Source organism: Jaculus jaculus, chromosome 8 (assembly GCF_020740685.1).
Source record: "Jaculus jaculus isolate mJacJac1 chromosome 8, mJacJac1.mat.Y.cur, whole genome shotgun sequence".
Classification (NCBI taxonomy): domain Eukaryota; kingdom Metazoa; phylum Chordata; class Mammalia; order Rodentia; family Dipodidae; genus Jaculus; species Jaculus jaculus.
The window spans coordinates 124,329,928-124,350,391 of NC_059109.1; the positions used below are offsets into that span (position 1 = coordinate 124,329,928).

The following is a 20,464-nucleotide window of genomic DNA, read 5'->3' on the forward strand; positions in this document are numbered from 1 at the left end:
GCTGTGGAGGGAAAGAAGGTGAGGGGATCACTGTCTGCTAAGCACCTGTGCTCGGCCCTGTCATTTCCTTTAATGTTTACAGAGGAGGAAGCCAAGGCTTGACCACGTGGTCATATGGCTACTGGAAGTGAGGCCAACATTCAAACCCCTGTCTCATGCCCATCTCACCTAGGCCCTGCTGTCTCACACAGGGAGGGCATGATCATGAGAGGGAAAGGGTGCCAAGGGAAAGACAGTACAGCTCAGAGGTAGATGGCTTGGCAAATAGGCACAAAGACCTGTGTTCCATCCCTGACACTGAAAGTTTTCTTTTTTTTAAAAAGGGGGGGGTGGAGAAGGAGGTGCCAGCAATGAGCGTGTGGTGGAAGCCCAGTGGGTACAGAAGGCTAGTAACTCAGAGTTCTCTTAAGTTGTCAACTTGACATGAAGCCTGGGTCAGAGCACATGAGAAAAATGTCTGGACACCATTGTCACATTGTTACCCCATACCTTTATACTTCTGGAGATGACCATGAAACATAGGAGAGACTTCAACCCCTGCGACCAGCCCCAGCTGGGTGGAAAGAAACACCAGGGCTGTTAATGTCCTCTTTCCACATCTTGCCAAAGCACCATGGTGACACCTCACTGCCTCTGTTCCCCCTCTGGGGACATCTCACATCTTGGGTTTAATCCAAAAGCTGATCTATAACTCAGTGGGATATGAAACAGATATTTTAAATACATCCATATATATATATATATATACATATAAATTATGCTCAAGATTTACCAAGTTCCTAACAACTTATGCTTGAGCCAGGCAGTCATGGTAGCTATCAGTTAAAGCTATTACCCAGCTCTTCAGGAAGAGGGGGTCAATTGGCTTTGAGGACTATTGTCCAAAAGGCCAGGGTTTCAGTTTGAAAGGCTTAAGGAGATAATCTGTGAAAGGAGAGAGCTCATGTTATCAGAGTGGGACCGTGCTGGTGCGGCACGTGTGACAAGACTTCTAACCCTTCCCAGAGTTCTCGGTGAAGGCCACAGAACGACAGTGTTGAAACTGGGAGGCGATGCAGGGAAGAAGTCAAACCTTGACTGATTTCTAGGCCTGGGTTTTGCGTTACTGTGTTGCTGGGGCAAGTAAGAGGAGGAGGATCTAAAGTCACAAGGCCGTTTAATAAAGATGCCTTTGCACACAGGCTGGTGCCTTGCATCAGAGGCAGACATTTTACTTCATTTTTCAATTACCATAATCTTGTCCAAAGGCAAAAATGCCTGGGGCCCCAGCACAGGGGCCAAGGCACTAACCATGACCCCCAGAGCCCTGCTCAGTCCACAGCAGTGATAAGTGGTTGCTCTGCAAAAGTGACAGGCACTTTGCAAAACCATTCTGATTCAGCTTAAGATTTACCAATTATTAAGATGTCTACTTTCCAGTTATCCTAGCAGAGGAAACCACCCCATGAGATGGAATTTAATACTACAATGCCAAGTTTTGTTTTGTTTTTTAAAAAGTTAGTGTTCTTAAAAAAAAACAAAAAACACAGATCAAAACAATTGCCACATGCCCACGTGCAGCACTGGAGCTCTGTGTCAACAAAGGACAAAGGCCACCTTTGCTATTCAAAAAAACTGAGAACGTGCTCATTCGGAATCCAGGAGGACAAAACAGTAATCTTATTGCTCCAAAACCCAACATATGACAATAGACAGAGTTATCATTGTTTGCTACATAAAAATCATCCAGGCCCTGTAGTGATTCCCTAATCACAGCCAGGGCACCGGCCAGCAATCCAGGAAGGAGACTCCTACAGCCCGAGAGTAGCTTTGAGGCATGGAGTGTTTTATAAAAAACCCTGCCAGGATGAAATGCCGAGGCAAAAATCGACCAGGGGAAAACACTGTTAAAATACAGCATTAACACGGCCACTACACTCTAAAGAGAACTAGAACCAGGGAGAGAGCAGGAGTCCAAGGCTCCCGTTGAGCCACGTAACAGAAGCTTCCCAATTTTGTCCCTTCACTGAGCGTTCACTCTTCCCTCTGGGGACAAAAGAGTATTTCATGCTAAGGTCAAGTCTTGCCAGAGACAAAAAGTGCCTGGATGGGAATGCTGGTACCCACGTCCCCAAGAAGAGCCTGAGGACGAAACTGCTCGCTAGACTCCGGCCCACCCCACAAACTGTCTGGTAAGCTTCTTGTCTGAAGTGGGAATGACCCTTCAGCCAGGAACTGAACAAAGCACGTGGAAAATACCTCAGCCGTTGTCCTGCCGGGCCCCTCTCCCTCCATGCCGTCTCTCTTTTATTTCTTGTAACTATCTTGCTTCAGACTCAAACTGGAACACTGGGGAGGAAGTCCCGGGGAAAAGGACTTCAGATACCAATACCCGTAAGTCCCATACCAGCCCAGCAAACCAAACAGGGTACCAAACACTTTCTGTGACATGTCATGGAAATAAACCGCTGTGCACAGAAACATCCACACCCAAATGAGGGTCAGCAGGCCCAGGGCGACGACCAAAGCGGTGATGGCCGCGTGCAGGGCGTGGCCGCGGTCCGTCTTCACCGCGTGCAGCACGGCCATCTCCTCCACGATGATGAGGGCGCAGAAGGTCAGCAGGAAGGAGTGGCCAGAGATGTCAAAGCCGTGCCAGAAGCCCCCTTCCCGGTGGCACTGCTGCTTGCTCCGGTGCTCCTTCCTGACCCCCTCCAGGGCCGGCGACTGGTAGCAGCTGCCTGTGTAGTGCTCGATGTTGGAGAACAGGGCCGTGCAGACGTACCAGATGGCCGTGCCCACGAGCAGCGTGCTCAGCCTCCGCAGGACCAGGCCGGCCTTGCCCGTCAGGTGATAGTTGGTGAGGGCAATGAAAGGCAGGAGGAGACAGAATGTCCAGGCCCAGGCCAGTTTAACAAAATACCTGACAGAGGAGGAAAGTGCAAGTGAAGAAACACCGTCAGCCTGGGTCAGGTCTCTAGGCTCCCGGGGGGGAAGGAACCCGAGCAAAGCTGCCGGTCCATCAGCTGCCGGGCCCGAGCCCTCACCGTGCGTGAGGCACTTCAACTATTTAATCCTTAAGTCTATGAGGTGACAGCCCCACTTTATAGATGAGGAAAATGAGGCACAGGGGTGTCATGCCAAAGTGGAGGTCATCCGTGGCAGACTAGGATTCAGACCTATTTAGGAGCCCAGCATGGTGGTGCATGCACTTAACCCCAGCACTGGGGAGGCTGAGGTAGGAGGAGCACTCTGAATTTGAAGCCAGCCTCAAACTACAGAGTGTGTTCCAAGTCAGCCTAGGCTAGAATGAGATCCTGCTTCAAGGAAAAAAAAAAAAAATCATTTAGGGCCTGAGGTTTTAGTGCTGTTTTATTTGCTCAGAAAAGCAAGGGGGGGAAAAAGCCAGGAATGGTAGTACATGCCTTTAATCCCAGCACTCAGGAGGCAGAGGTAGAAGGATCGCCCTGAGTTTGAGGCCACCCTGGGACTACATAGTGAATTCCAGGTCAGCCTGGGCTAGAGTGAGACCCTACCACAAAAGAACAAAATAAGGGCTAGACAGATGGCTTAGCGGTTAAGCGCTTGCCTGTGACGCCTAAAGACCCCGGTTCGAGGCTCAACTCCCCAGGACCCATGTTAGCCAGATGCACAAGGAGGCGCACCCGTCTGGAGTTCGTTTGCAGCGGCTGGAGGCCCCGGCGTGCCTTTTCTCTCTCTCTCTATCTGCCTTTCTCCGTCTGTTACTCTCAAATTAATTAATTAATTAAAAACAAACAAAGCCAAGGCCAGAGCTTTCATACACATTCACTTTCTTGTTTGTTTGTTTGCTTGTTTTGGTTTTTCAAGGCAGGGTCATGCTCGAGCCCAGACTGACGACCTTGAACACATTCACTTTCTATCGAACAATGAGTCTGGGAGGACCGGGTCATTTGTCCTGTTTTACAGATGGAATCTGTACTTTGCTAAACACACACACCTTCAAGTCCCACTTTGGCCAGCCCCACAGCCCATGCCTGTCCCGCCATACCACTGCTCTTTCCTATATAGCAGACAAGCCTCGGAACAAAGGGCTTTACTTCAATCTACAGGGCAGGGTTCAAATTCTGGCTCTGACACTACTTGTTGCTACATCTTGAGGGCTCAGGCCTCAGTTTCTTCAGCCGAGGGCACCAGGTGGATTTCAAGATCCCTTCCAGATCCAATGAGTCACCACCAGTCTCCTCCCACTAATCAGCACCGTGTCTTGGAACAAACCATCAGAGTCTATGGTTACCCTTAAACAACAGGGACTGGTGTGCCAGGCTGCTGGGTTCCTGGCTCATCAGGGCAGCTGCCCTGCCCTGCCCGCCTCCCTTGTGCTCATGAGAGGTGGCACAGTGGAAAACACACATGAAAGAGACTTGAGGCCACTTTCACCCTCATACTCTATTCTTAGCTCAACTGCTGAGGGTGGGTGAGGATGAAGGCCGGCCAAGGACAGAATGCCTCTTTCCTAGCTAGATCCCAGTGGTTTCACAGACACCACCCACGGAGCCCGTCACTAAGACCTTTGCTGGCATCGATAAGAGAGCTTTGTAAGAGTCAAGACCTGCTGGCTATCTGACAAGAATGGCCAGGGAGAGAAAGCAGGATTTTAAATAGGTAGCCAGAGTTGGGCAGACTCTGGGGATGCTGGGAACACCACTTCTGAAGCATGAGGCTCACATTAAGAGAGCAACTACACGTTCCCTGTATGGCTGCAAGAGGGTTTGTTTGGTTGGTTGGTTGTGTGTGTGTGTGTGGGGGGGGGAATACAGGAGTGTCAGAAGAAAAGAAGTGGGTGGGTGGAGTTAGGCTGTCCCAAAGTGCCCAGCTGGGATTGCTTTGCTGGACAACTGCCATGCACTTTGGATGACTGAGAAAGTCCAAGGAGTTCCAGGGGAAAGGTCACAGATACCAGGCTGTCACTCTAACTAGTATGGGGACATGGGGGCAAAAAAAATCCTATCATGTAGCCTGGTGGTGGCTGGTTTTTAAAAGATAAAAGTAGCGGTGCTGGAGGAATGGTAGCAGACACGGGCCAGGCGGGAAGGAGGTGACATCTCCCAAACAGGCCAGGGGCCAGCTCCTAACTCCAAGGAGAGGTGAGGGCAGAGGCGACACGGGCTGGTTCAGCAGCCTCCAGCCCACTCCGTGGCCCTACATCCAGACAACTCAGTGCCCCGCTGTGCCCAGGCTGTCCCGGCTGAATCCCCAAGCACGCGGTGCCGGGGACACTAGCTGTCACCACGGGCAGAAGGACCTCCCTCCCGGGGACTCGTCCACCGCCGCAGCGAGCCCGGCTTCTGCCCGCGGGGCGGCGGGGTGGCACTCACACGTTGAAGACGTTGCGCTTGTTGCTGAGGTAGCTCTCGGGCAGCGGCGACAGCTCCTTAAGAAGCGAGCCCGCCAGCATGCTGGCCACCAGCGCCCAGGGCATGTAGCGCCGCACCGCCACTCTCACCAGCGTCCCGCGGAGAAACCACGCGCAGCGCTCCAGGTGCTCCATGGCGGACCTCCGCGGCCACCGTCCGCCACCCTGTGCCCTCTCGGCCACCGTCTTTGCCTTTTTTTTTCCCCAGGCCGGTGACGCAACGCCCCCTTCAGGCTCCGCCCCCTCGGGGTGGCGCCCGGGCGCCCTCTGGCGGCCACTAGCGGCCACTGCGAGGTGAGGTTCTACAACTTCCTTCGCCCCCTGTGTCTCGGTTTTACTCGCCCGCCTCCAGGCGACGCGAGGCGAGTACTGTCAAGTTCTGCCTGGGCTCTGAGACTTGGCTCTGGTCTGGAAATAGAGCGCTTGTGGGAGTACTCGTTGGAAGATGGGAAAGAATAAATGTAGGGGCTGGAGAGATGGCTTAGCGGTTAAGCGCTTGCCTGTGAAGCCTAAGGACCCCGGTTCGAGGCTCGGTTCCCCAGGACCCACGTTAGCCAGATGCACAAGGGGGCGCACGCGTCTGGAGTTCGTTTGCAGAGGCTGGAAGCCCTGGCGCGCCCATTCTCTCTCTCTCCCTCTATCTGTCTTTCTCTCTCTGTCTGTCGCTCTCAAATAAATAAATAAAAAATTAAAAAAAAAAAGAATAAATGTAGTTGCGTAGGGATAGGAGCAGTGGCCAAAGCATCACTTAGTCTCTTTTGCAGACGCCTCCATCACGCTCAGTTCTCTTCTATGCAAAATGGAGACAGAGGGATCCACTCTTTCCCAAGAGCTCGTTAATGGACTCTGGGCTTTCTTATGATGGTGCAGGTGTACAGATGAGATATAAGAAGTTTAATTAGGGCTGGAGAGATGGCTTAGTGGTTAAGCGCTCGCCTGTGAAGCCTAAGGACCCCGGTTCGAGGCTCGGTTCCCCAGGTCCCACGTTAGCCAGATGCACAAGGGGGCGCACGCGTCTGGAGTTCGTTTGCAGAGGCTGGAAGCCCTGGCGCGCCCATTCTCTCTCTCCCTCTATCTGTCTTTCTCTGTTGCTCTCAAATAAATAAAAAAATAAAAATTAAAAAAAAAAGAAGTTTAATTAGAAGATAAATCCAGGGCTGGAGAGATGGCTCTGCGGTTAAGGCTCTTGCCTGCAAAGCCTAACGACCCAAGGTTTGATTCCTCAGTGCCCACATATAGCAAGAAGCACAAAGTGGTGCATGCACCTGAAGGTTGTTTGCAGCAGCTAGAGACCCTGGCACCCATTCTCTCCCTTCCTCCTCTCTCTGTTTGCAGTCCGGAGAGATGGCTTAGCCATTCGATTCCACAGTACCCACATAAGTCAGAATCACAAGGTAGCACATGTGTCTGCAGTTCATTGACAGCAGCCTGGCACATTCTCATTCTTTCTATCTGCTTTTTTCTTTAATAAATAAATAAGAAAGAAAATCCATAATAATGATTAAATCTACATTCTTTATTATTTTGCTTGTTTATTCCTTGATTTATTTAGTTTGTTTAAGATCTCACTTTAGGGCTGGAGGGATGGCTTAGTGGTTAAGGCGTTTGCCTGAAAAGCCAAAGGACCCAGGTTCGATTCCCCAGGACCCACGTTAGCCAGATGCACAATGGGGCACATGCGGCTGGAATTCATTTGCAGTGGCTGCAGGCCGTGGGGTGCCCATTCTTTCTCTCTCTCTCTCTCTCTCTCTTTTACTCCATCAAATAAATAAATAAATAAATAAAATTTTAAGAAAGAGCTCACTTTACCCCAAGCTGATTTGGAACATACTATATACTTCAGGCTAGCCTCCAACAATCCTCCTGCCTCAGCCTCATGATTGCTCAGGTTCAGCTCAACTTGTGTTTTAAATTGTTCTTGGGAGTGTGCAGGAAGGCTGGAGTTTGACCACAAGTCCCGCATGCACCAGTTGCGGCAGCCCGTGACTTTAGAGGCTATCCTGGGACACATGAGACCTTGTCTCGAACTTTTTTCCATTATTGAATTTATTTTCATTTAAAACAGTTATGTTGTTGAATGAACATGCTGATGTTGGGAGTTAATAGAACACCCATGAGGTGTCAGTGACTCACTCAGTTTTGTAATAAAACTAAGCCCCAGCCCTACAATGGGTGTCTGAGTCAGGGTTTCCCAACCATGAGTCCTTTCTTAGCCAGTGTATTATATAAACTAACAAACACTTAAAACCTATTGCTTTTACTATGTTGTTTTTTTTTTTTTTTTTTCGAGGTAAGGTTTCACTCTAGCCCAGGCTGACCTGGAATTCACTATGGAGTCTCAGGGTGGCCTTGAACTCACGGTGATCCTCCTACCTCTGCCTCCCGAGTGTTTACTATGTTTTATCACCGTCTAAGCTAGAGGTTACTCCCACCTATTATTCCTGTGTGAGTGCTCTCTTTCCATAGCCGTTGTCACCTGGGAAGATGAAATCAGCAGGTGGATCTTTTTACACTGACAAAACTGGCACGTACTGCAAAATCAGGGCTTTCTTTGGTCATTGACTGTTTACATAGGGATGTAACTGCATTGGTCAAAACATGGTTGAAACTTGGGAGGCCGAGGTCGGTGAATCACTGTGAGTTAGAAGCCACCCTGAGACTACATAGTAAATTGTAGGTCAGCTTGGGCTAGACCAAGACCGTACCTCAATAAAAAAAGGTTGAATTGAAAGAGTCCAGCAAAAATCAGTAAACAGCTTTCTATAAGCACCAAAGTGCTGCATTTACAATGAAGATTTTCTGTTTCTGCTCTAAGCTCAGGAATGTATTATTCATATTTCCAGAGGCTGAATAGTCCAAACTGAAGACAGACTTAGCATCTGATGACCCACAAGCAGCACCTCTTAGCTGGATCCTCACGTGGTGAAGGGAATTGTATATTGTGTTACATGCAAGTTCTCTTCTGCACCGTCCTTATATTAAGAACTTTTCTTTATATATTGAAAATGTATAATAATCTTACACATGTACAAACTTATACATGTTCCTTCAGAGATCTTATTAAACATTTATCAACAAACCACTGTGATCTAATGCACATGTAAAAACATACAGCTCGGGCTGGAGAGATAGCTTAGCGGTTAAGCACTTGCATGTGAAGCCAAAGGACCCCGGTTCGAGGCTTGATTCCCCAGGACCCACGTTATCCAGATGCACAAGGGAGCACACACATCTGGAATTCATTTGCAGTGCCTAGAAGCCCTGGCGAGCCCATTCTCTCCCTCTCCCTCTTTCTCTCTCTCTCTCCCTCTCCCTCTTTCTCTCTCTCTCTCCCTCTCTCTCTCTGCCTTTTTCTCTCTCTGTCATTCTCAAATAAATTACAAAAATTAAAAGAAAAACATACAGCTGTTGGGCATGATGGAGCACGCCTTTAATCCCAGCACTTGATAGCAGAACTAGGAGGATTGCTGTGAGTTCAAGGCAAGCCAGGTCAGCATGAGCTAGAGTGATACCCTACCTAAAAATATATACATATATATGTATATATATGTATGTGTGTGTATGCCATATAGGTGTTTGTAGATAAATAGTTATAGTTTTTGATATAGTTTAATGATAGTTCATGGCAGAATATGCTTATACGATGTGTGACACACTGTGGTATTTTCTACTCAGTTATAAGTTCAATCAGTTTTTTAAAATGCCGGTCATGGGGCCAGGCATGGCGGTGCAGGTGTAATCCTAGCTACTACGGAGGCTGAGGTAGAGGATCAGGATTAAGCTCAAGGCCAGCCCAGGCAACACTGAGACTTATTTAAAAAGAAAAAGAGCCAGGTGTGGGAGGTGCATGCCTTTAATCCCAGCTCTGGGGAGGCAGAGGTAGGAGAGACTACTTAGTGAATTCCAGGTGAGACCCTACCTTGAAAAAGAGAAAGAGGGCTGGAGAGATGGCTTAGCGGTTAAGCGCTTGCCTGTGAAGCCTAAGCACCCCGGTTCGAGGCTTGGTTCCCCAGGTCCCACGTTAGCCAGATGCACAAGGGGGCGCACGCGTCTGGAGTTCGTTTGCAGAGGCTGGAAGCCCTGGCGCGCCTATTCTCTCTCTCTCCCTCTATCTGTCTTTCTCTCTGTGTCTGTCGCTCTCAAATAAATAAAAAATAAAAAAAAGAGAGAAAGAAAGAGAGAGAGAAAGGGGGAGGAAGGAAGGGAGCGAGGGAGGAAATGGAAAGTCTGGGGCTCTAGTTCAGTGGTTGAGAGCTTACCTGGCATGTTCAAGGCTAGGGTCAGTCTCTGGAAGTGGAGTGGGGAGCTGCTGCTCATGACTCACTGAATTGATTTTATAATGATACAAGGGGTTGGGGCGAGGAGATCTTTGTCCACCAGGGGGAGACAGATGACCACAAATAGCAGTTTCCTCCTGATACCTCAGTGGTACCACCTGGTGTCAGTTTTCATCCTTCACTTTTCTGTACCTATTAGAAGCAGTGCCTCTCCCTCTTTCCTTGCAAATAAGTGAATTTTTTTTTTTAAAGTGCTCCTAAAGAGGCACAACTGCCCTTAAAAAGAAATATATGTGCAGGCAGGGTGTGGTGGCACAGGCCTTTAATTCTGACATTCTGGAGGCAAAAGTAGGAAGATTGCTGTGAGTTAGAAGCCAGCCTAACACTACAGAGTGAGTTCCAGGTCAGCCTGGGCTAGAGTGAGACTCTACCTCAAAAACAGTAACAACATGGGCTGGAGAGATTGCTTAGTGGTTAAGGCACTTGCCTGCAAAGCCTAAGGACCCAGGTTTGATTTTCCAGGCTCCATGTAAGCCAAATGCACGTGATAGTGCATGCACCTGGAGTTCGTTTGCAAGAGCTAGAGGCCCTAGCATGCACTCACTCTCTCTCTCTCTCATTCTCTCCTGTCTTCATAAATCAATATAAATTTTTTAAAAACTTTAGAAAAGCTGGGCTGGAGAGATGGCTTAGCAGTTAAGCGCTTGCCTGTGAAGCCTAAGGACCCCGGTTAGAGGCTCGGTTCCCCAGGTCCCATGTTAGCCAGATGCACAAGGGGGCGCACGCGTCTGGAGTTCATTTGCAGAGGCTGGAAGCCCTGGCGTGCCCATTCTCTCTCTCCCTCTATCTGTCTTTCTCTCTGTGTCTGTCGCTCTCAAATAAATAAATAAATAAAAATTAAAAAAAAAAAAGAGTGAGCTACTCTAAAAAAAAAAAAAAAACTTTAGAAAAGCAAAAACAATAAGAAGTAAATTGTAAGCCAGGTATAGTGATGCATGCATTTAATCCCAGCTGTGAGTTTGAGGCCACCCTGAGACGATATCGTGAAATCCAGGTCAGTCTGGGCTAGAGGGAGACCATACCTTGAAAAACAAAACAAAACAAAACAACAACAACAACAACAACAACACACACACACACACACACACACACACACACATATATATATACACACACACACATAGGCTCATGAGGGAATAAAATTCTGCTAGGAGGTCCCAGAGTATTTCTCTCCCAATCTCCCTCTCTCTCTCTCTCTGGGGTCTCACTGTAGCCCAGGCTGACCTGGAATTCACTATATATTCTCAGAGTGGCTTTGAACTCACAATGTTCCTCCTACCTCTGCCTCTGGAGTGCTGGAACTAAAGACAGGCACCACCACGCCAGCTCAAAGATTTTATTTAAAAGTCAGGTATGCTGGCTCGTGCCTGTAATCCCAGCACTTGGGAGGCTGAGGCAAGTGGATCACCATGGGTTAAAGGTCATCCTGGTCTCTATGGTGAGTTCAGGATAGCCTGGGCTGTACAAAGTAAGACCTGGCTCAAAAAAAAAAAAAAAATTAAGGTATATAATTTGGGGATGAGTTGCTTGTTGTCTATTCTGGGTTTTGGTTGTGTTTGGTTTGGTTTTGAGACCATGTGTCATGTATCCTAGGCTGGCCTCAAACTTGATTTGTAGCTAAAGATGACGTTGAACTTCTGACCTCCCATCTCCCAAATGCTGGGATTACAGGCCTGTGCCACCACACCTGGCCTCTAAATTATAACTAATAATTTACTTATTCATTTATTTAATTTCTGTTTCTCATCCTTCGATGCCAGCCCCATCAGATGGGGAATGACACATCTGTTTGGTTCACTGACACATCCCAGCGTTTAGTATGGCATCTGGCTCCACTAAGCACTGAGAAATATTTTACTGCTGAATAAATTAAGGGATTATTACTGGGTTGTTTTTTTTTTTTTTTTTTTTTTTTTTTGGTGCTAGGGCTCAAGCCCAGGGCCCTGTGCATGCTAAGTAAACACTCTACCATGGAGCTCTATCCCCAGCCTAAATAATCATTACTAATACAGTGATCAAAGGGAAATAATTTTATTCTAAATTGCTTCTTTATAAACAGCAAAGAAAGAACCAAAAGTAACCACTATGAAACGATCACTTCTTTGACGTTAAGGAGCTCCCAAGATTACGAATGTCTGTGAAAGGTGCCCTGTGGTCCACAGAGTCTGGAAGCTGCCGAGATGGATGATGACGGGCCTGGCCAAGAAGCTTGGGGCCCTGCAGGAGAAGGGAGGGTCGGGGGAAAGTTCTTGGAAGAGCTGAATTCTCTCTGAAAGCAGGTCCTGAGGCTTGGCCAGTGGACAAATAGAGGCGCAGTGGGAAGCGGTCATTCCAGGAAGAGGGCTCAGCAGTGCTCTCCTGTTGGCTGGAGCCAGTGAAAAAATTCCCTCTGGGAGGGAGAGAAGGGAAGTGGGGGAGGGAAACAGCTGGGCTGCAGACCATGGCCAGCCAGCCAGAGGAGTGTTCATCTCCACAGCAACTCCTTTCTCTCTCTCTCAATCTCTCCCTCTCTCTCTCTCTCTCTCTCTCTCTCCTAGTTTACAAGTTCAATCAAACCAAATAAAGTTACTCTTACTACATACTTCTTAACAAACTTCCAGGGGGAGAAAACTAAAAATGAGAAACAAGGCTGGAGAGATGACCTAAAGGTTAAAGCACTTGCTTATGAAGCCTAAGGACCCAGGTTCAATTCCCTAGTACCCACCCATGTAAAGCCAGATGCACAAGGTGGCAAATGCATCTGGAGTTCATTTGCTGGAATTCATGGCTGGAGGCCCTGGTGTGTCCCTTCTCTCTCTATCTGCCTCTTCCTCTCCCGTTCTCTTTCTCTCAAATAAATAAATAAATAAAATATTTTTAAAAAATGAGAAACAAGGGGCTGGAGAGATGGCTTAGCAGTTATTTGCCTGCAAAGTCAAAGGATCCTGGTTCAACTCTCCAGAACCCATGTAAGCCAGATGCACGGGGGCACATGAGTCTGGAGTTCATTTGCAGTGGCTGGAGGCCCTGGTGCGCCCCACCCCCTCCTCCTCTTTCTCTCTCTCAAATAAATAAATAAATAAATTTAAAAACATGAGAAGGGATGGAGACTTAAGGGATGACTTAGTGGTTAAGGTGATTGCCTGAAAAGCCTAAGGATCCATGTTCAATCTCTCTCCAGATCCCATGTATGCCAGACACACAAAGGTGAGGCAAGTGCAAGGTCGCACATGCCCATTAGGTGGCACAAGTGTCCCGACTTTGATTTCAATGGCTGAGGCCCTGGTGGGCCAATTTTCTTTCACTCATTCTCTCACTCTTAAAAAAAAAAAAAGAAGCATTTCCAAAATAAGAGTTCTCTTGTACCAGAAAAAATTTTTCTCTGCTTTACATCTGTGCTTTTTTTTTTTTTAAAGGATTGATTTATCAGAAAGAGACAGAGAGAGAGAGTGGAATGTGTATCTGGAGTTTGTTTACAGTGACAAGAAGCCCTGGTACATGTTTTTTTTCTCTCTCTCTCCTTGTATATAAATAATATTTGTGTGCCTAGCTAAAGAAACTGACTACCTCCTGTAGTGTTTTAATCTCCCTTCCTCTCAGAGGTCACCATAACTGCTATTGGGGAAATGGGGTGATGACTGCTCTTAACTGCAGGGCTCCTGCCACTGTAAACAAAGTCCAGATACATACTCCACTTTGTGCATCTGGCTTTACATGGGCACTGGGGAATCGAACCCAGGCCATCAGGCTTTGCAAGTAACTGCAATTACCTTTAACTGAGGAGCCATCTCTCTGGCCCCCAAGATTAACTGAGTTTGACAGTTCTATTCCTAAAGAACTTGAATGACTAGCCTAGTATAAGGTCAAGCCTGACCACGGTAGATTGATTCCTCCCCTATGATTGCATTTCTTTCTTTTTCACCTTTCTTTTTTTTTTTTTTTAAAGTAAGTGATACACATCTTTTATTTATTTATTCTTTTTAAAAATTTATTTGGCAGACAAAGAGGGGGAGGGGGAAAGAGAATGAGCGTGCCAGGACTTCCAGCCAGTGCAGACAAACTCGAGACGCATGCGCCCCCTTGTGCATCTGGCGAATGTGGGTCCTGAGGAACTGAACCTGGGTCCTTTGGTTTTGCAGGCAAACGCCTTAAGCACCAAGCCATCCCTGCAGCCCCCTCTTTCACCTTTCTTATCTGCTATAACAAGGTAACTGAACCCACTCTCTCTTGCCCTATTGCTGGGATAACCAGTGGCTTTCAGAGCCTGAGTTTACCTGCCAAAATGGTGGCAGCCACATGGGCTGATATGAAACCAGGTGAACACCACAAAGAAAGAAGCAGAAGCAATTCTGTTGCTATAAGGCAGACTGCCCAGAAATGCCTGGCATGCATTGAATGGTGGGGAAATAAGATCAGAGCCATGTGCTACCTCCCTCAGTTGGCATGCTGCTATGCCAGCCCGGCCATCTCCGCCTCCAGGGCACACAGGCCGATCCCGCGTGACAGTAGCTCTCGGAGCTATAGAGCCAGACACATCCTCTGTCCCCCACGGGGACATGGGCTACTCTGGGCTTCATTTCCCGCCTGAGGAAAACAGCAGAGACCAAGACATTATCCCTGACACACTCCTCCATTTCTGAGGGCTCCACATTTTCATGTTATTTGTGGATGGGCTTTGATTTCAATGACTTACTATGGTGTTTTTGTTAAAAACATGTTTCAGATAAATGCTATATAAATTTCGCACACACACAAAATAATGTGCAATAGCCAACAGGTAGTAAAGTCCATATATGCACTTTGGGTAGATGAGTCCAGTCTGATTGTCATTTCCTTGGGCTATAACTGAAGCCATTACTTCATCTTTCTTTCATTTTCTCCCCCTTTGGCAGTGCTCAGGTTTGAACCCCAGGCCTTGCGCATACTAGACAACTATTGTAACAACGAGCCACATGCTTATCCCTAAAGACTTTTTTTTCATTTGTTTGTTTGTTTGAGGTAGGGTCTCACACCTTTAATCCCAGCACTCAGGAGGCAGAGGTAGAAGGATCACTGTGAGTTCGAGGCTACCCTGAGATGACATAGTGAATTCCAGGTTAGCCTGGGCTAGAGAGAGTCCCTACCTCGAAAAACCAAAATAATAATAATAATGATAATAATAACAACAATAATAAAGATATATGTCTACTTAAGCTCTTTTTTATTTTATTTATTTATTTTTGCAAGCAGAGAGAGATAGAGATAGAGATAGAGAGAAGAGAGACAGGAAGAGAGAATGGGTGTGCCAGGTCTTCCAGCTGCTGCAAATGAACTCCAGATGCATTCACCAATTTGTGCATCTGGCTTTACATACATACCTGGGAACTGAACCAAGGTTGTTAGGCTTTGCATGCAAGTACCTTAACCACTGAACCATCTGTCCAGCCCAATACTGTCTGGTTTTTTTCCCCGTTTATTTTAGAGAGAGAGAGAGAGAATGGGCGTACCAGGACCTCCAGCCACTGCAAAAGAACTCCAGATGCGTGAGCCCCCTGTGCATCTGGCTTACGTGAGTCCTGGGCCCGTTGGTTTTGTAGGCAAGTGCCTTAACCACTAAGCCATTTCTCCAACCCAAGCTCTGTTATTTTAGATGGCATGATTTTGTCTTGAGCTAAAATGTTTCAATTTTTTTTTTCCAAAATGGAAAAAAGAAAGATGAGGTTAGGGCATGGTGGCTCACACTTATAACCCCAGCACTCAGAAGGCTAAGGTCAGAGGACACCATGAGTTCAAGGCTAGCCTGGACTACAGAGTGAGTTCCAGGTTAGCCTGGGCTACAGTGAGACCCTTCCTTAAAAAAAAAAATGTAAATGGGGATGGAGAGATGTCTCAGCAGTTAAAGACACATGCTTGCAAACTTGTCAGTCTGGGGTCAGTTCCCCAGTACGTGCATGTAAAGCCAGATCCACTCAGTGGCACATGCATCTGGAGTTCATTTGCAAAGGCAAAGACCCTGGCGTGCCCATTCTCTCTCTCTCTCCCCTCTCAGTCTCTCTTGCTCTCACTCTCTCAAATAAATTTAAAAAAAAAAATTTTTTTTCTAGATAGGGTTTCACTCTAGCCTAGCCTGACCTGGAATTCACTATGTAGTCTCAGGGTGGCCTCAAACTCTCTGTGATCCTCCCACCTCTGCTTCCTGAATGCTGAGATCACTGGCATGCACCACTACGTCTGGCTAAAAACATATTTTTTAAAAATGTAAAGGCCAGGGCTAGAGAAATGGCTTAGAGGTTAAGGTGCTTGCCTGCAAAGTCAAAGGACCACAGTTCGATTCCCCAGGACCCACATAAGCCAGATGCACACAGTGTCACATATATCTGGAGTTCGTTTGCAGTGGCTGGAGGCCCTGGCATGCCCATTCTCTCTCTCTCAAATAAATAAATATTTTTTTAAATGTAAAGGCCATCGGTGCGGGGGTTGAGGTAGGGTCTCACTCTAACCCAGGCTGACCCTGTAATTCACTATGTCAAGTGCTGGGATTAAAGGCATGCACCACCGCCCCCCCTCCCCAAAATGTAAAGGCCAGGAGCCAGACATGGTGGTACATGTTTTTAATCCCAGCACTTGGGAGGCAGAGGTAGAAAGATTGCTGTGAGTTCAAGGCCAGCCTGAGGTTACATAGTGAATTCCAGGTCAGCCTGGGCTAGAGTGAGACACTACCTCAATAAATAAATAAATAATGTAAAAGGAGCTGGAGGGATGAAGGCTCAATAGTTAAGGTACTTGCTGGCAAAGCCTAAGGAAACAAATTTGATTCCCCAGTACTCACCTAAAGCCAGATGCACAAAGGGGTACATTGCATCTAGAGTTTGTTTGCAGCAGCTAGAGGCCCTGGTGTGCCCATTCTCTCTCTCTCTCTCTCTCTCTCTGCTTATAAACAAATAAATAAAATATTTTTAAAGATGTAAAGGCCAAAATTGTCTGCATATCTAAAAGACCATAGAAGGTTTCCAGCTTAGACACAGGTAAAACTGTCACTTTGATGTGTCATGAGATCAAAAGCAGAGGTAAGGGCTGGAGGGATGGCTGAGGCATTAAGGTGGTTGCCTGCAAAGCCAAAGGACCCAGGTTCAATTCCCCAGAACCCACATTAGCCGGATGCACAAGGGGGTGCATGCATCTGGAGTGTGTTTGCAGTGGCTGGAGGCCCTGGCGCACCCATTCTCTCTCTCTCTCTCCTTCTTTCTCTGTCAAATAAATAAAAATATTTTTTAAAGCACAGGTAAAATTAAATACTGTCCATCCAATGTCTCTTCTTTCTTTCTTTTTTTAAATTATTACCAGGTGTGCTGGCACACTCGGGAGGCAGAGGTAAGAGTAGCTCCATGGGTTCAAAGCCACCCTGAGACTACAGAGTGAATTCCAGGTCAGTCTAGGCTAGAGTGAAACCCTACCTCGAAAAACATACACACCCACACCCACACACACATACACCTATATATGTATATATTTGTATGTTGTACAGGTATGGGTATTTGTATAGGCATACCGGGGTTTCTTGGCACTGCAATTAAATGCCATATGTGAGCTTGGGAGATGGCTTAGTGGTTAAAGGCACTTGCTTGAAAAGCCTGACAGCCCTGGCTCAATTCCCCAGTACCCATGTAAAGCCGGATGTACAAAGTGACACACGTGTCTGACCCCACCTCAAAAAAAGTAGATAGATAGATAGATAAGTTCTACATGCTTTCTATACTTTAAATACAGCTTATAAAGTCACCAGGAAACTTGAGTTACTGGACAGTCGCTTTAACCAGCTAAGCTACAGAACCCTTAGCAACTTAAGTTTGATGTTAGATAAAATAGCTTTAAGCTTGTCATTCCATCCTTTAACTATGTTGCTAAAGGCAAAAGATGATCATATACACTCTGTGTCCACACATTTCTTCAAGACTGATGTAATTGTCCTTCCAGGTATTCAATAAACATACGTTGAAGCCAAATCCAATGAGGGTATTGGTGCTACATGGACAGACAGCCAATATTTTGATCCATGCCTGTAGGTCAAACAGGCCCCTAGAGATGATGAGACATTTCTAGAATGTCCTACAACTCAAAGAAGTCACCTGTTTGTTTTTTCTTTTCTTGTTTTTGTTTTTGTTTTGTGTTTGTTTTTGATTTTTGAGGTAGGGTCTCACTCTAGACCAGGCTGACATGGAATTCACTATGTAGTCTCATGGTGGCCTTGAACTCACAGTGATTCTTCTACCTCTGCCTCCCGAGTGCTGGGATTAAAGGTGCGCGCCACCATGCCCAGCAAAATGATAATCATCCTCCCAGTCAGGGAATGGTACCCTGGCAAGTATTCTCACCATTATACTAATTAGAAAATAACCTGTCTTATTTACCAAAAAAAAAAAAAAAAAAAAAAAGGAAGGCATGGTGGTGCACGCCTTTAATCCCAGCACTCAGGAGGCAGAGGTAGGAGGATCACCATGAGTCCGAGGCCGCCCTGAGACTACATAGTGAATTCCAGGTCAGCCTGAGCTAGAGTGAGGCCCTACCTTGAAAAACCAAAAATAAATAAATAAATAAATTAATTAATAATAAACTGTATTTATTTATTTGAGAGAGTATACATGGGTGTGCCAGGGCCTCTAGCCACTGCAAATCAACTTCAGAAGCATATGTCATGTAGTGCATCTGACTTTACATGGGTGCTGGGGAATTGAACCTGGGCCACTAGGATTTGCAAGCAAGCCCCTTTTACCATTGAGTCATTGCATCAACTTGTCTCCTGTACTCTTGATCAAAGAAGTCATGGAGAGGGCTGGAGAGATGGCTTAGTGGTTAAGGCGCTTGCCTGTGAAGCCTAAGGACCCATGTTCAACTTTCCAGGTCCCATGTAAACCAGATGCACAAGGTCATACATGTGCACAGGTGGCATACATGTCTGGAGTTTGATTACAGTGGTTAGAGGCCCTGGAGCACAAATTCCCTCCCTCTCTCTTCTCTCTATTACATAAAAAAGGCTGGATTAAGCGCTTGCCTGTGAAGCCTAAGGATCCCGGTTCGAGGCTCAATCCCCCAGTACCCACATAAGCTAGATGCACAAGGTAGCACATGCATCTGGGTTCATTTGCAGTGGCTGGAGGCCATGGTGCATCCATTATGTCTCTCTGTCTCTCTGCCTCTTTCTCTCTTTCAAATATATATATATACATATATATATATATATATATATAATTTTATTATCATAAAATATTTTTATTATATATATAATTTTAAAGGCCAGTCAGTTGGGGCTGGAGAGAAGGCTTAGCAGTTAAGGCACATGCCTGCAAAGCCTAAGGACCCAGGTTCGATTCTCCAGGTCCCACGTAAGCCAGAGGCACATGGTGATGCATGTGTCTAGGGTTCAGTTGCAGTGGCTAGAGGTCCTGGCATGCCAATTCTCTCTCTCTCCCTAATAAATAAAAAAATAGATCTTTAAGAAAAAACAAAGCAAACAAGCAACAACAACAAAAATAAAGAAGTCAAACCATGAAGGAACTGGGCATGGTAGTGCATGCCTTTAATCCCAGCACTCTGGAGGCAGAGGCTGGAGGACCACCATGAGTTCAACACCACCCTGAGAGTACATAGTCAATTCCAGGTCAGCTTGGGCTAGAGTGAAATCCTACCTTGAAAAACCAAAAATAAAAAATAAAAGTAAAAATAAAAATAAAGGAAATAAAATGTAAAAATTTAAAAAAGAAGTCACGAGACCCAGAGGTTGGACTCCACCAGTGTATACAGTCTGCAAGAGAAGTGTCAAGACAGAGAAAAGACCCTCAGTGGTTTCATGGGAAACCATGTGGTCAGCAAGGCCCTGATTCTCCTACAGAGGGCACAAATGCTAAAAGAGCCATAGGGTGGACCCTGTCCATAAAAGTAACTCCTAAAGAGCCACAGCTGCCCCTAACAGTAAATATATATGCAAACCAAGCATGGTGGCACAGGCCTTTAATTCCAGCACTTTCAAGGCAGAGATAGGAGGATCGCTGTGAATTTGAGGCCAGCCTGGAACTACAGAGTGAGTTCCAGGTCAGCCTGAGCTAGAGTGAGACCCTACCTTGGAAAAAACAAAAAATAAGATAAAAGAAAGAAAGAAGTAAATTTTAAGCCAGGAGTGGTAGCACAAGCCTTTAATTCCAGAACTCGGGAGGCAGAAGCAGGAGGATCACCATGAGTTCAAGACCACCCTGACACTACATAGATAAGCCTAGGCTAGAGTGAAACCTATCTCAAGAAAATAAACAAAAAAGCCAGGTGTGGTGGTGCACGCCTTTAATCCCAGCACTTGAGAGGCAGAGGTAAGAGGACTGCTGTGAATTTGAGGCCACCCTGAGACTACATAGTGAATTTCAGGTCAGCCTGGGCTATAGCCTAGGACCCTACCTCAAAAAACTAAAATGAAAAAATCAAAAACAGAAAAATATATATAGTGAGCTACAGTGAGACCCTACCTTGAAAAACCAAAAAGAGAAAAACAAAGTTTTTTAAAGCCATGGCAGTCGATAAGTTTCCTGGTCCTTTCTCCTTCTATGAAGTTTTTCTCTATCCTCCCTTCTTACCCCACTGGTTGGCTCTTTCGGAATCTGTGCTCTCATCCCTGACTCTCCAGCCAGTCAAGGTCTTCCATATCCACTTAGACTTAACCAATGACACCCATCCCAGCCCCGCGCCTAACTCACATCTCCAATGTCATAAGAAGATGTGTTCCAAGTCTTCATTTTTCTATTTATTTATTTAT

The 20,464-nt window shown here is 46.5% G+C and overlaps 1 protein-coding gene across 1 annotated transcript; it reads right to left on the reverse strand.

Moving 5' to 3' along the window:
- Positions 1-1,602: 1,602 nt before the first annotated feature.
- Positions 1,603-5,546, reverse strand: Fitm2 (fat storage inducing transmembrane protein 2). Its single transcript, XM_004669303.2, has 2 exons — positions 5,337-5,546; positions 1,603-2,902 (listed from the first exon to the last, which is right to left on the reverse strand). Exons 1-2 carry the CDS (start codon positions 5,507-5,509, stop codon positions 2,287-2,289), a joined length of 789 nt encoding a protein of 262 aa, XP_004669360.2. The 5' UTR covers positions 5,510-5,546; the 3' UTR covers positions 1,603-2,286.
- Between the last annotated feature and the right edge of the window lie 14,918 nt (positions 5,547-20,464).

What these genes read in the sequence shown, in the direction of transcription:
- Fitm2 (XM_004669303.2), bottom strand. Translation starts at nt 5,509, where the DNA reads ATGGAGCACCTGGAGCGCTGCGCGTGGTTTCTCCGCGGGACGCTGGTG. An exon ending in AAGCGCAACGTCTTCAACGT is followed by an intron (nt 2,903 to 5,336) that starts GTGAGTGCCACC and finishes CTCCTCTGTCAG; the next exon opens with GTATTTTGTTAAACTGGCCT.